At 45.9% G+C, this 14,876-nt stretch overlaps 1 protein-coding gene across 1 annotated transcript in view; it reads left to right on the top strand.

The window, feature by feature from the left end:
* Window positions 1-14,876, top strand: part of LOC115078661 (mucin-5AC-like) — a 272,470-nt gene that overhangs the window by 93,532 nt on the left and 164,062 nt on the right. Inside the window, exon 2 of the mRNA XM_029581615.1 lies at window positions 8,712-8,922. Coding sequence (XP_029437475.1) covers window positions 8,712-8,922 — 211 coding nt within the window. The remainder of the gene's footprint in view (window positions 1-8,711; window positions 8,923-14,876) is intronic.

Raw genomic sequence — 14,876 nt, 5'->3', positions numbered from 1 at the left:
TAGCGTGACCCGATGATACATTTACCCAGTCTATATTGGGGTAATTGAAGTCTCCCATTATTACTGCGCTACCAATTTGGTTAGCTTCCCTAATTTCTCTTAGCATTTCACTGTCCATCTCACCATCTTGACCAGGTGGACGGTAGTGGACGGTAGTATACCCCTATCACTGTAGTCAAGTTCCTCATCAGAGGCTTCTAGGAAAAGTAAAAAGTCATGGGATAGGTGGCGATGTCCTTTCGTGGATTGCAGACTGGCTAAAAGACAGGAAACAGAGTTAGGATTAAATGGACAATTTTCTCAGTGGAAGGGAGTGGGCAGTGGAGTGCCTCAGGGATCTGTATTGGGACCCTTACTTTTCAATATATTTATAAATGATCTGGAAAGAAATGTGAAGAGTGAGATAATCAAATTTGCAGATAATACAAAATTGTTCAGAGTAGTTAAATCAGAAGCAGATTGTGATAAATTGCAGGAAGACCTTGTGAGACTGGAAAATTGGGCATCGAAATGACAGATGAAATTTAATGTGGATAAATGCAAGGTGATGCATATAGGGAAAAATAACCCATGCTATAGTTACACAATTTTAGGTTCCATATTAGGTGCTACAACCCAAGAAAGAGATCTAGGCGTCATAGTGGATAACACATTGAAATAGTCGGTTCAGTGTGCTGCGGCAGTCAAAAAAGCAAACCGAATGTTGGGAATTATTAGAAAGGGAATGGTGAATAAAACGGAAAATGTCATAATGCTTCTGTATCGCTCCATGGTGAGACCGCACTTTGAATACTGTGTACAATTCTGGTTGCCGCATTTCAAAAAAGATATAATTGCGATGGTGAAGGTACAGAGAAGGGCTATCAAAATAAGGGGAATGGAACCGCTGCCCTATGAGGAAAGACTAAAAAGGTTACGACTTTTCAGTTTGGAGAAGAGACGGCTGAGTGGGGGATATGATAGAGGTGTTTAAAATTATGAGAGGTCTAGAACGGGTAGATGTGAATTGGTTATTTACTCTTTCGGATAATAGAAAGACTAGGGGGCACTCCATGAAGGTAGCATGTGGCACATTTAAAACTAATCAGAGAAAGTTCTTTTTTACTCAACGCACAATTAAACTCTGGAATTTGTTGCCAGAGGATGTGCTTAGTTCAGTTAGTATAGATGTGTTGAAAAAAGGATTGGATAAGTTCTTGGAGGAGAAGTCCATTACCTGCTATTAATTGAGTTGACTTAGAAAATAGCCACTGCTATTACTAGCAACGGTAACATGGAATACACTTAGGGGCGGATTTTCAGAGCCCTGCTCGCGTAAATCCGCCCAAAACCGGGCGGATTTACGCGAGCAGGGCCCTGCGCGCCGGTGAGCCTATTTTACATAGGCTCACCGGCGCGCGCAGAACCCCGGGACTCGCGTAAGTCCCGGGGTTTTCGGAGTGGGCGTGTCGGGAGGCGTGTCGGGGGGCGGGGCCGGAGCGCGCGGCGTTGCGGGGGGCGTGTCGGCAGCGTTTTGGGGGCGGGTACGGGGGCGTGGCTACGGCCCGGGGGCGTGGCCACGCCCTCCGTACCCGCCCCCAGGTCGCGGCCCGGCGCGCAGGAGGCCCGCTGGCGCGCGGGGATTTACGCCTCCCTCTGGGAGGCGTAAATCCCCCGACAAAGGTAGGATGGGGGTTTAGACAGGGCTGGGCGGGTGGGTTAGGTAGGGGAAGAGAGGGGAAGGTGAGGGGAGGGCAAAGGAAAGTTCCCTCCTAGGCCGCTCCGATTTCGGAGCGGCCTAGGAGGGAACGGGGGTAGGCTGCGCGGCTCGGCGCGCGCAGGCTATACGAAATCGATAGCCTTGCGCGCGCCGATCCAGGATTTTAGCCGATACGCGCGACTACGCGCGTATCTACTAAAATCCAGCGTACTTTTGTTTGCGCCTGGAGCGCAAACAAAAGTAGGCTGTTCGCGCTCGTCTGAAAATCTACCCCTTAGTTTTTGGGTACTTGCCAGGTGGCCACTGTTGGAAACAGGATGCTGGGCTTGATGGACCCTTGGTCTGACCCAGTATGGCATGTTCTTATTAGGCACAGGTGAAGTCACGAGGCCCCTTTAAATCCTGAGTAGGCGTGACCTCGCGCCTAAGGGAAGGCGGCCATCTTGGTTCCCAGGAACGAAGCAGAGCGGCCAGATGCCGCAAGGGGAGGCCTGGGGTGCCTCCCTCGCCGGCAGCCACCGCGAGGACCGGCGTCGAGGAGCGGGGTTGAGCAGAATCGGATTCTTGTGCCCTCCTCGCATTGCTGCGGCGGCCCCGATGTCGAGAATTAGGTGGGGGATTGCGGCCGCCTGCGGCACAACAAATTCTTTAGTTACCCAAGCAATAAAAATCAGATTTGTCTGACAGGACCTTTCCCTGGTGAGTCGATGCTGCCTGGAGTCCAGCAATCCTCCTTATTGTAGATAGTTCACTATCCTTTCCTTCAGCAAAGTCTCCATTAATTTTCCCACCATAGAGGTGAGGCTAATTGGTCTGTAATTTCCAGCCTCCTCTCTGCTCCCATTATTGTGAAGTGGGACCACCACCACTCTTCTCCAGTCTTGTGGCACCACTCCCATTTCCAGAGATGTATTGAATAGGTATTGCGACTGTCGCTGCCCAACATCTGCCCTCCACCCTCCTACCTCTTTGGCGACTCCCTCTCCACCCAATGCAAACTTTGGCTGCCGTGGCGTCATTCGGCCGACCCTCCCCGGCGTCCCCAGACCGGCTCGACGCTGCACTCCGCCATGTTCCCAGGAAGCCTAGGGGCGCACGTGCGGCCCCGACTAAAGTACCAGCAGTGGTGTGAACCTCAGCGGCGTCCCCCTGAGGTGACGTCATCCGCACTGGATATTAGAGATGTGAATCGTGTCCTCGATCGTCTTAACGATCGATTTCGGCTGGGAGGGGGAGGGAATCGTATTGTTGCCGTTTGGGTTTTAAAAATATCGTGAAAAATCGTTAAAATCGTGAGCCAACCCCCTAAAACCCACCCCCGACCCTTTAAATTAAATCCCCCACCCTCCCGAACCCCCCCCAAATGCTTTAAATTACCTGGGGATCCAGCGGTGGTCCAGAACGGCGGCGGTCCGGAACGGCCCCCTCAATTGAATCCTTTTGTCTTCAGCCGGCGCCATTTTGCAAAATGGCCGCCGCAAAATGGCGGCGGCCATAGACAAAAACGATTCGACGCAGGAGGTCGTTCCGGACCCCCGCTGGACTTTTGGCAAGTGTTGTGGGGGTCAGGAGGCCCCCCCAAGCTGGCCAAAAGTTTCTGGGAGTCCAGCGGGGTTCAGGAAGCGATTTCTTGCCGCGAATCGTTTTCCGTACGGAAACTGGCGCCGGCAGGAGATCGACTGCAGGAGGTCGCTCAGCGGCGGTCCGGAACCCCCGCTGAACGACCTCCTGCAGTCGATCTCCTGCCGGCGCCATTTTCCATACGGAAAACGATTCGCGGCAAGAAATCGCTTCCTGAACCCCGCTGGACTCCCAGAAACTTTTGGCCAGCTTGGGGGGGCCTCCTGACCCCCACAAGACTTGCCAAAAGTCCAGCGGGTGTCCGGAACGACCTCCTGCGTCGAATCATTTTTGTCTATGGCCGCCGCCATTTTGCGGCGGCCATTTTGCAAAATGGCGCCGGCTGAAGACAAAAGGATTCAATTGAGGGGGCCGTTCCGGACCGCCGCCGTTCTGGACCACCGCTGGATCCCCAGGTAATTTAAAGCATTTGGGGGGGGGGGGTTCGGGAGGGTGGGGGATTTAATTTAAAGGGTCGGGGTGGGTTTTAGGGGGTTTTAGTGTGCCGGTTTTCCTGCCCTCCCCCTTCCCCCGATTTACGATTTTTTAACGATAAATCGGGGGAATTGGTATTGTATCGTGGCCCTAACGATTTTTGACGATTTAAAATATATCGGACGATATTTTAAATCGTCAAAATACGATTCACATCCCTACTGGATATATAAGGTCTCTAAGTTCACTACCTATTCGAGTTAGCAAGGCGTTGACTACGGTTCACTACCAAGCTACTCTGCCTCCTCGGACTTACCAGGGCTACCCGCTCCTCGGGGGCCTCACTCTCTACCTTTTTCAGATTGCAGTTAGGAACCGGCACTCGCTCCTCGAGGGCTCTTGTTCTCTGATTTGTCTCTGGACAACCTTCTACCAGGAAGTCGCTGCCTACAACATCAGTGAGGTGCCATATCTTTCTCAGAGCTTTTCCTGGAACCAGGAACTCGCACCTCGAGGGCCTATACTTTCCAGCTCCTGGGCTGCTTCTATGAGACTACTGTGTGAGTGTTACCATCAAGGATCAGTACATGAATTCTGCATACCCTGCCTACTCACTATATTTAGTTTCTCTACAGCTCAGCCATCCTGACATTGCTGTTCCAGTATCTGAGGGACTACAGCCCAGCCGGGTGCTTCCAGCTCACTACTGCCACCTCTGGTGGTTCAATATATTGTTTAATAAAAGAACTAGTGTGTTTCTGTCTCCAAACTCTGAGCCTAACCGGTGGTCCCTCTCTGGATCTTCCCCCGGGGGTGTGGTCATCTGCCACCTGCCCATGGATCCACCCACAATCATCCCAAAATACCATCAATAGGTCCTTAAGTGGACCTCCCAACACATCCCTGAGTTTCCTCGGTATCCTGGGATGTATCTCATCTGGCCCCATGGCCTTGTCCACGTTCAGTTCTCTTAGCTCTTCCCAATCATGCTCTTCTGTAAACAGAGTTTCGTCTACTCCACTTCAGTCCACATTCTTGTCAACTAGCAATGGCCCTTCTCCAGGGTCTTCTTTAGTGAACACCGAACTGAAGTATTTGTTTAATATTTCAGCCATTTCTTCATCTCTCTCCTCATATTGATCATTTTCACCTTTCAATTTCACTATAGCACTTTGGACGTTTCTCCTTTCTTTGATGTATCTGAAAAACGTTTTGTCACCTCACTTTAATTTTTGTTAATCCTTTCTTCCACCTGACTTTTTGCTTTCTTGATTTCTTTCTTTGTCTCCCTCAGTTTCACCAGATATTCTTCCCTATGTTCTTTTTTTTGGGATCCTTTAAATTTTTCAAATGCTGTTCATTTTGCTTTTATTTAATCTGCCACCTCCTTTGAGAACCAGATCTTTTTCTTATTTCTCTTGCTTTTGTTTATTATTCTAATGTATAGTTTAGTCACTTTTGTAATTGCTCCTTTTAGTTTGGCCCACTGTTGTTCCACCTCTACCATTTTCTCCCAGTCTACTAGTTCTACCTCCAGGTACTCCAGTCTGTATTTTTGAAATTCAAAACGCGGGTCTTAGTGTGAATTCTCTGAATCCTATTTGCGATATCAAACTATACCTTTCGGGCACCCACTCAGACATTAGAGACATTATTCCTGTTAGCACTAGGTCAAGTATAACTCCCTCCTTTCTGGGTTCCATTACCAATTGTTTGAACAGATCTTCTTGCAGTGCATCCACTATATCTCTACTTCTGGTAGTTTCCATAAAAAGATATCTCCAGTCTACGTCCAGCAGATTAAAATCCCCAACAATTAATACTTCTCCTTTCTTTCCCACCTTTTGGATGTCTTCGACTAGATCTCTAGCTCTTCGAATTGAGTCAGAGGCCAGTAAAAAGAGATGAACCATCATCTTTTTTTTAGGATGGTCCATAATGCTTCTTCTCTACCCCATCTTCCTTGTAGTTTAGTTGCTTGGATATTGTTTTTTACATAAAGAGCTACTCATCTCCCTTTTATGTCCTCTCTGTCCTTCTTTAACAAGTTATAGTCCTGTATGGCCATATCCCAATCATGAGAATCTGTGAACCATGTCTCCATAACAGCAACAATGCCCAAGTCCGCCTCCACCATTAGGGCCTGCAGGTCTGGGATTTTATTGCCAAAGCTATAAACATTTGTAGTCATAACTTTCCAATTTTGTCCCCTTGATTTGTTGCACTTCTTAGACAACTTTTCCACTTTTTTGAGATGATTGATTGTTATTTTCTCTTCCCACTTCCTGTATTTTTTGGGGGGAGACGTCAGTTTCATTGGCCATCTCCTGCCACCCCAATTCTTTAGTTTATATCTGGTAATATATGGTCTGAATTTCTCACTTAGCTTCCTCCTTCCTGCTACAGACAAATGTAGGCTTCCTTACCATGTAGCCTTTTAATGATCCATACATGACCCCAGCTTCCAATGTATCCAAAACCACTTTCTGTACACCAGGTTTTGAGCCCAAAAATGAAATTATCTCTATGGCATAGCTTCTCTTTTCCCTTTCCATGAACAGGTAATACTTCTGAAAAGGCAACAGTCTTTGCAGTTTGTCTTATCATCTTTCTTAGATTTTGGAAATCTTCTTGTACTTCATGGGTACCATTTCTATTGAGCTCATTGGTTCCCAGATGGATGATAACACTGATACCAAAGTTCCTACTTTCCTCTTCAATGACTTGGACTATCTGGTTTGCATTTCTTCTTGCTGAGGATCCTGGAAAGCGTTTAACTGTTTCACCATCAAAATGTACCCCTAAATTAATCCCTGCTGTTTTAGCTTACCTGAGTGACAATCCACAGCAATATTTAGTTCCCAATTTAGGCCTGTGTCAACAGACAAAGGACATACATTGGGTGTGTCCTGGTAAGCCTTTTCTAAAGGATACTAATGTAGCTCTGTGTGGTTTGTCTTCTGAGAATGTCTGAGAGAAGTATAAGATTTCCATGACTAGGTAAGATGAATTCACTGAAACCAAGGTTTTTGTTGTAAATAATGTCTGGTTATTTAGCACCCTTCTCAAAGAAATAGCAAACATGATGTTACCAGTAAGGTTCCCTTACACAGCAATGTTTCTTTATGTGTCTGTACAGTGCTATGCACACCTTGTAGTGCTATATATATATGCTTACTATAGTAGTAGTACTGTCAGCTGTCCATGGCACAAAGCCTTGGGAGCAATGCAGGGCTGATCACAAGAGGCTTCTCTCTTTCATCTCACACCCCCACAGTGTAATGCCTACTCTTTCTGGCAGGGTCAGAAATAGGGACAGCAAGGGGTCCTATTTGCAAGAGGAGACAGGGAATAGGGAGAGAGGCCTATTGCTATTCAACCATACGTTATGTTTTTGAACTGTTTTACTGTATTATGTCCTCAATAGTATTTGATGACAATTTGTTTCAATGTAAACCGATGTGATATTTTGAATTAAATGTTGGTAAAAAAAAAGCAAATAAATATTTGGAAGGAAACAAAAAAGGGTTGAAATGGGGGAAGCATAGACTCTAACTCAGGTGGGAGTGAGTGGGAGAGACCAGAGGTGAGAAAAGACAGATGGTCTGGGATCTTAAGCAGGTAAGGAAATATGGACTCATACAGGATGAAAAGGAAAAGGCTAATATTCAGCCGCTGAGTTGGGTCAGTTAGTTAGCCAGATAAACATATCCAGCTAACTAGCAGGGCATATTCAGTGTCACGATTGCACCGCCGAATATATCCGGCTATCTTTAAGTTAGCTGCATATGTTTGTGCAGTTAACTTTAGGACAGCCATAGGGCTCCTCCCCAAAATGCCTCACATCAGCCCCCAACCCCCCCTCCCCCCAAATTTATAGCTAAATTATAGCCGCATAACTCATTATGCGGCTAGAATTTAGCCACATACTACTTTTAATATTGCTGGTTAGCCATTTAGATGGGTAACTTTTCAGTTATCTGTATAAATGTCTTTTCAATATCGACCTCAAAGAGGTAAGGACAAGAGGAGATGGTCAGGAAGGGAAGGGATTGTCATGTGAAAGAAACAGAGATGAGAAAAGTGGAGGGGGAAGCAACAGAGAGAATGAGAGGAATGAAAGGAGCAACAAAAAGGGAGGGGAAAATTGAGGGAAGGTTAGAGTAGAGGGATAAACTTTGAGGGAAGAGAGGACCAAGTAGCAGAAGAAGGGAAGATTGAATTGTGGATTTGCTGGTAGAAATTTGATTGGGGAGCAAGATAAAGAGATCATAGAAACTGCTCAGCTAGGGAGAGAAAAAAGAGACTCTGAGAAGAGAGTAGGGATATTGCTAGGCAGGGGCCCATGTAGCTCCTGTTTCAAATCTGTTTTATAGTCCCCTATTTTCCATCATGTTGGACCTTAAAGGCATAGAGATTCAGATTGGTGGGTCAGAAAATATTTAGGGCACTGGCAGTAGACACCCCTTCTCCTTTCTTTCAGGCTCAGAGGAGACCTCCACCTTTGTCCTCATGTTTGGAGGACTATCAGGTTGTGATTTATGGAAAAGTCAGCTCTAAGAGAGTGTACATTTTCCACCTAGATTTGTACCATGATAAAACAGTGGGGATGCCAAAATCTAAAACTGTATTATAACAAAGTCACAAGAGCTGTGCTTGGGACCCAGGTCATATCTTTTGTGGTTGAGTTACCCAATGAATTCAGGTCAAGAGGCATTCCTGGTTTTACCCAAACTGCATTTATGGACTTGTAGTTCTTGCTTTTCATAGGGAAGTTAGAATGAAAAGTTCTGGCTCATTTTGTCCCTGATTACCCAAACTGTTGAGAAAGAATGGAGCATACTGGAACATATCTGACTCAGATGTTGAATGATTAAGAATGGAAGGAATCTCTGAGAGAGAGGAGAATTCACACTCAAGAAAGAGTACATTGAAATGTAATGACTTTCTCTTTCAGACTGTGGATTTCGTGTTGAACATGATGGACAGTCTTCTGGGAATAGCAGCCAAAGTTTTCAGCAGTCCCAAATAACCAACAGCAAGTATGCTCTTCCTGGGGAATGGCCCTGGGCCGTCAGCCTCCAAGTCCGGAACCATCATTTTTGCGGAGGTTCCATCCTTAATTCCTGGTGGATCCTTACAGCTGCACATTGTTTCCAGGATGCAGTGTGAGTATTTCAGCTTTCTGCATCCAAATTCTCAGGGAGGAATGACTGGATTAAGAAAAGAAGAGAGAGGTTGTGTTGAAAATGAAGAATGGTTTGGTTTGAGAAGGGAAAGACAAATTAAAGATGAGATGGACAAGAGACAGCGTTAGGGAATATAGGTTGGGTATGAGAAGGAGTGGAGATTGAGTTAAGGAAGGGGGAAGACTGAATTGGGGGAAGGAAAGAGACAATTTGAGTGTAAGGGAGGCAGCAGTGGGGAGAAAAGAGTTGAGAGGGAGTTGAGGTTGGGCTGGGGAAGGGAAGAGAATTTTCATTTGAGTGGGTTTTTCTTCTCATGTGTAGACACTAGTAAAGCAAGTTTGCTTACTGTAAATGGGATTCTCCATAGACAGCAATGTGAAGGAGTGCCCATATTTTCCCCTTTAAACTTGTACAGGACTAGGCATTTAGCCTGGTCTGCCTTAAGAACATAAGAACATAAGAAAATGCCATACTGGGTCAGACCAAGGGTCCATCAAGCCCAGCATCCTGTTTCCAACAGTGGCCAATCCAGGCCATAAGAACCTGGCAAGTACCCCAAAACTAAGTCTATTCCATGTTACCATTGCTAATGGCAGTGGCTATTCTCTAAGTCAGTGATGGCTAACCTATGACACACGTGTCAGAGGTGACATGCCGAGCCGTTTTTGCTGACACGCCTAGCGTTTCGGGACTATCGATTTTTTTTTTTTTTTATTGGCTGTGCCGAGCCTTTTTTTTTTTTTTCGGCTGCGCCAACCCTTTAAAATTAGTTTTTTAGTTTTTTAGTATCCCTCCAGCCCCCCCCCCCCCAATGCCCCCGGGCGCAGGGAGGCGCAGCGACAGGCAGGGCCGTGGTGAGGCTCACTTCACCACAGCCCAAAGAAAAAGATCGTGTTGAACGTGCTGATGCTCCTCCTCCTTCCTGCCTGTGCGGCCCCGGAAGTAAACGTTGCCGGAGCCGCGTGGGCAGGAAGGAGGAGAAGCATCAGTGCGTGCAGAAGAGGAGCATCGCTTGCACTTACGGGCCGCCGCGAATCTCAAATCGCAGCGGCCCGAGAAGAGGAAGAAGCCCGGTAGCAGGGCCGCTGCAGAGCCCATCCTGCGCGACCCGCGAAGAGGAGGCCCAGAGGTGAGAGAGAGGCTGAGGGTCTGTGTGTGTGCGCGCGTGTATGACATGAGTTGAGAGATTGTGTGTGAGAGTGAGGACCTGAATGTTTGCAGAGACTGCATGTGCTTGAGCAAGACAGCATGTGGGAGTGAGAGAGAGCCTGTGTGTGTGAGAGTTAGACAGCATGTGCCAGTGAGAGCCTGTGTGTGTGTGTGTGTGTGTGTGTGTGTGAGAGAGAGAGAGAAATGCATGTGAGAATGAGAACCTGACTGTGTGTTTGAGGGAAGAAGATGGAGAGAAAAGAAACAGAAAAAAAGACAATATAAAAGGAATTGGCAAAAAAAAAAATAAGAAAGGGAAGGTGGAAAAAATAAGAAAGGGAAGGTGGAAAAAAAAAAGCCTGTGACCAATCAATTAGAAAACTAAGATCAGACAGCAAAGGTTAAAAAATATATATATATTTTTAGTGATTGGCACATGTAATCTTTGGGAATGTGCAAGAATAGTAACATCCCCAATAGTCATGTGGCAGCAGTGACAGTGGCAGCAGAGGAATGAGAGAGGTTCCGAGGTTGCTGGCAAAAGAGAGGGGGGTCTGCCTTTAGTGTGTGCATGTGAATGAATGGGACTCTGCCTGGGGGTGTATGTGTGTGAATGCATAGGTGCCTGCCTGGGGGTCTGTGTGTGTGAGAATGAATTGGTGCCTGCCTGAGGGTCTGTGTGTGTGACAATGAACTGGTGCCTGCCTGGAGGATGGAGCGGGAGTGGTGTGAAAATGAATGGGAGCCTGCCTGGGTGTGTGTGTTTGTGTGTATGTGAGGGAGCCAGTGAGTGTGAGAGCATGAGTGTGTATGAGAAAATCCAGGGGAGTAAGAGTTTGTGTGGGAGGGGGGGTGGAGGGGGAGAGAGTGTTGTAATTGAAGATTTAGCTGACGAAATTCAGCAACAAAAAAGTCACTAAGCAGGCAAGGTAAAGAATTATTTGTTTTTGCTTTATTAATAAATACAGTACAAGTATTAAAATTATAACTTGTTATAATTTTGATCTACAAATATCACAATTATGGATTTTTCTAGAAGTGACACACCACCCGCGTTATGCTCGGCTTTTTTATGAATTTTGACACACTGAGCTCAAAAGGTTGGCCATCACTGCTCTAAGTGAACGTAATAGCAGGTAATGGACTTCTCCAAGAACTTATCCAATCCTTTTTTAAACACAGCTATACTAACTGCACTAACCACATCCTCTGGCAACAAATTCCAGAGTTTAATTGTGCGTTGAATAAAAAAGAACTTTCTCTGATTAGTTTTAAATGTGCCCCATGCTAACTTCATGGAGTGCCCCCTAGTCTTTCTACTATCCGAAAGAGTAAATAACCGATTCACATCTACCCGTTCTAGACCTCTCATGATTTTAAACACCTCTATCATATCCCCCCCCCTCAGCCGTCTCTTCTCCAAGCTGAAAAGTCCTAACCTCTTTAGTCTTTCCTCATAGGGGAGTTGTTCCATTCCCCTTATCATTTTGGTAGCCCTTCTCTGTACCTTCTCCATCGCAATTATATCTTTTTTGAGATGCGGCGACCAGAATTGTACACAGTATTCAAGGTGCGGTCTCACCATGGAGCGATACAGAGGCATTATGACATTTTCCGTTTTATTCACCATTCCCTTTCTAATAAGTCCCAACATTCTGTTTGCTTTTTTGACTGCTGCAGCACACTGTACCGACGATTTCAATGTGCTATCCACTATGACACCTAGATCTCTTTCTTGGGTTGTAGCACCTAATATGGAACCCAACATTGTGTAATTATAGCATGGGTTATTTTTCCCTATATGCATCACCTTGCACTTATCCACATTAAATTTCATCTGCCATTTGGATGCCCAATTTTCCAATCTCACAAGGTCTTCCTGCAATTTATCACAATCTGCTTGTGATTTAACTACTCTGAACAATTTTGTGTCATCTGCAAATTTGATTCTCACTCGTATTTCTTTCCAGATCATTTATAAATATATTGAAAAGTAAGGGTCCCAATACAGGTCCCTGAGGCACTCCACTGTCCACTCCCTTCCACTGAGAAATTTGCCCATTTAATCCTACTCAGTTTCCTGTCTTTTAGCCAGTTTGTAATCCACGAAAGGAAATCGCCATCTATCCCATGACTTTTTACTTTTCCTAGAAGCCTCTCATGAGGAACTTTGTCAAACGCCTACTGAAAATCCAAGTATACTATATCTACCGGTTCACCTTTATCCACATGTTTATTAACTCCTTCAAAAAAGTGAAGCATATTTGTGAGGCAAGACTTGCCCTGGGTAAAGCCATGCTGACTTTGTTCCATTAAACCATGTCTTTCTATATGTTCTGTGATTTTGATGTTTAGAACACTTTCCACTATTTTTCCTGGCACTGAAGTCAGGCTAACCGGTCTGTAGTTTCCCGGATCGCCCCTGGAGCCCTTTTTAAATATTGGGGTTACATTTGCTATTCTCCAGTCTTCAGGTACAATGGATGATTTTAATGATAAGTTACAAATTTTTACTAATAGGTCTGAAATTTCATTTTTAGTTCCTTCAGAACTCTGGGGTGTATACCATTCGGTCCAGGTGATTTACTACTCTTCAGTTTGTCAGTCAGGCCTACCACATCTTCTAGGTTCACCGTGATTTGATTCAGTCCATCTGAATCATTACCCATGAAAACCTTCTCCATTACGGGTACCTCCCCAACATCCTCTTCAGTAAACACCGAAGCAAAGAAATCATTTAATCTTTCCGCGATGGCCTTTTCTTCTCTAAGTGCTCCTTTAACCCCTCGATCATCTAACGGTCCAACTGACTTCCTCACAGGCTTTCTGCTTCGGATATATTTTTAAAAGTTTTTACTGTGAGTTTTTGCCTCTATAGACAACTTCTTTTCAAATTCTCTCTTAGCCTGTCTTATCAATGTCTTACATTTATCTTGCCAATGTTTATGCTTTATCCTATTTTCTTCTGTTGGATCTTTCTTCCAATTTTTGAATGAAGATCTTTTGGCTAAAATAGCTTCTTTCCTAGCGTGTAGCAGATGGACTCAAAACAAGTGGGTATAGTGTGCTCGTGCTGGCAGTTGGAGATGGATCTGACGTCAGCACGGGTACATATACCCCCACAGGAAGTGCAGCAACTCAGTAATTTCCGTCTCCAAAGCAGTTTGGAGCTACCTCACGCTCGCTGAGCGTTTTTTCAAATTCTGACGACTAAATTCATAGAAGAAGCCTACCTGAAGACGAGCCCCGCACTCCTGCGGTGATACCATTCGGTCCCTCCCCCAGTTGAGTTTCCTGAGGTGATTTCCGTGGTCCCTCGGAGGTAAGAGCCTCGGTCCGGTGGCCGACTCGCGGCAGGGACCCTAGCCCTTGAGTGAGAAGGGTTCGGGCGCGGCATAGAGGCAGCCTCAGTCCCGGTGAGGACTTGGCCCCTGAGCGAGACGAGTTCGGGCGCGGCCTAGAGGCAGCGGGTGCACTTCCTCGAGCGCGGCGGTGACGGTAATCGCCCTCTCCCCCCGCAGCCGGAGACCGCCCGGGTCGCAGCCGGGAAGCGCCGAAGACAAGGTAAGGCTGAAAAAAACTAAACCCGAACCCAACAAAAAGACAACCGTGGTTCACAAGCAACCTTCGTAAACTCAAACAGAGCCTAAGGCAGAAAGAAAGGAAATGGCGCAAGGCCCCCTGCCCCAGCACCTTAGCTGCCTACAAACTAGCTCTCCATCAATACAGGAACTCCACCCTATGATCTAAAAGGGATTACTATGCTAGCAAGATCCATGACCTTATATTTGACGCAAAAGCTCTTTTCGCTTACGTATCTAACCTGACACATATCAACACTCCAGATATTCCCTTAGACCTAGCTCAATCCAAAGCTGAGGAATTGGCTACTTTCTTCCAAGACAAAATATCTATCCTCCTAAAGCAATTGACCCCCAGTAACACTTCTCTCACTAATGCTCTGCAGATACTAAACAAAGGAACCTCCTTTGAATCATTCGAACCCATCACAGCCTCTGAGATCCTTGTGTTACTTAAGAAAATGAAACCTTCCTCCCACCCCTTCGACCAAATACCTACAAAGCTCCTCCTTCTAATACCGGAAACAATTTCCAAAACACTGGCAGATATCATCAACTGCTCTTTATCCCGGGGACAATTCCAGATGACCTTAAACTAGCTTCTCTAAAACCGCTCTTAAAGAAACCTAATCTTGACCCCAAAGACCCCAACAACTTCCGCCCGATTTCCAATCTTCCATTTATTGCCAAGATCATGGAAAAGCTGGTCAACACTCAACTCTCCAACTACATTGAAGATCACAAAATACTGTACCCCTCCCAATATGGATTCCGCAAAGCTTTAAGCACAGAAACTCTACTCATATCCCTGACAGACCATATCATCATGGGCCAATCCTTTCTACTTATTCTCTTAGATCTTTCGGCCGCATTTGATACCGTTAACCACTCCATCCTCCTCAATCAACTGGCAAACATAGGAATTACAGGAACTGCACTATCATGGTTTAATACATTCCTCAGCAATAGAGGCTATAAGGTCAAAATCCATAATAAAGAATCCTCCCGCTATACTTCATCTTTAGGAGTTCCCCAGGGCTCCTCCCTTTCCCCTACGCTCTTTAATATATACCTTCTTCCGCTTTGCAAACTGCTAACCCACTTGAAACTAACTCACTTCCTATATGCCGACGATGTGCAGATTTTGATCCCCATCAAAGAAACCATCACCAAAATTCTTGAGTTTTGGGAAATCTGCCTTCA

Source organism: Rhinatrema bivittatum, chromosome 16 (assembly GCF_901001135.1).
Source record: "Rhinatrema bivittatum chromosome 16, aRhiBiv1.1, whole genome shotgun sequence".
Classification (NCBI taxonomy): Eukaryota; Metazoa; Chordata; class Amphibia; order Gymnophiona; family Rhinatrematidae; genus Rhinatrema; species Rhinatrema bivittatum.
This window is presented reverse-complemented; position numbering and strand designations above follow the sequence as displayed.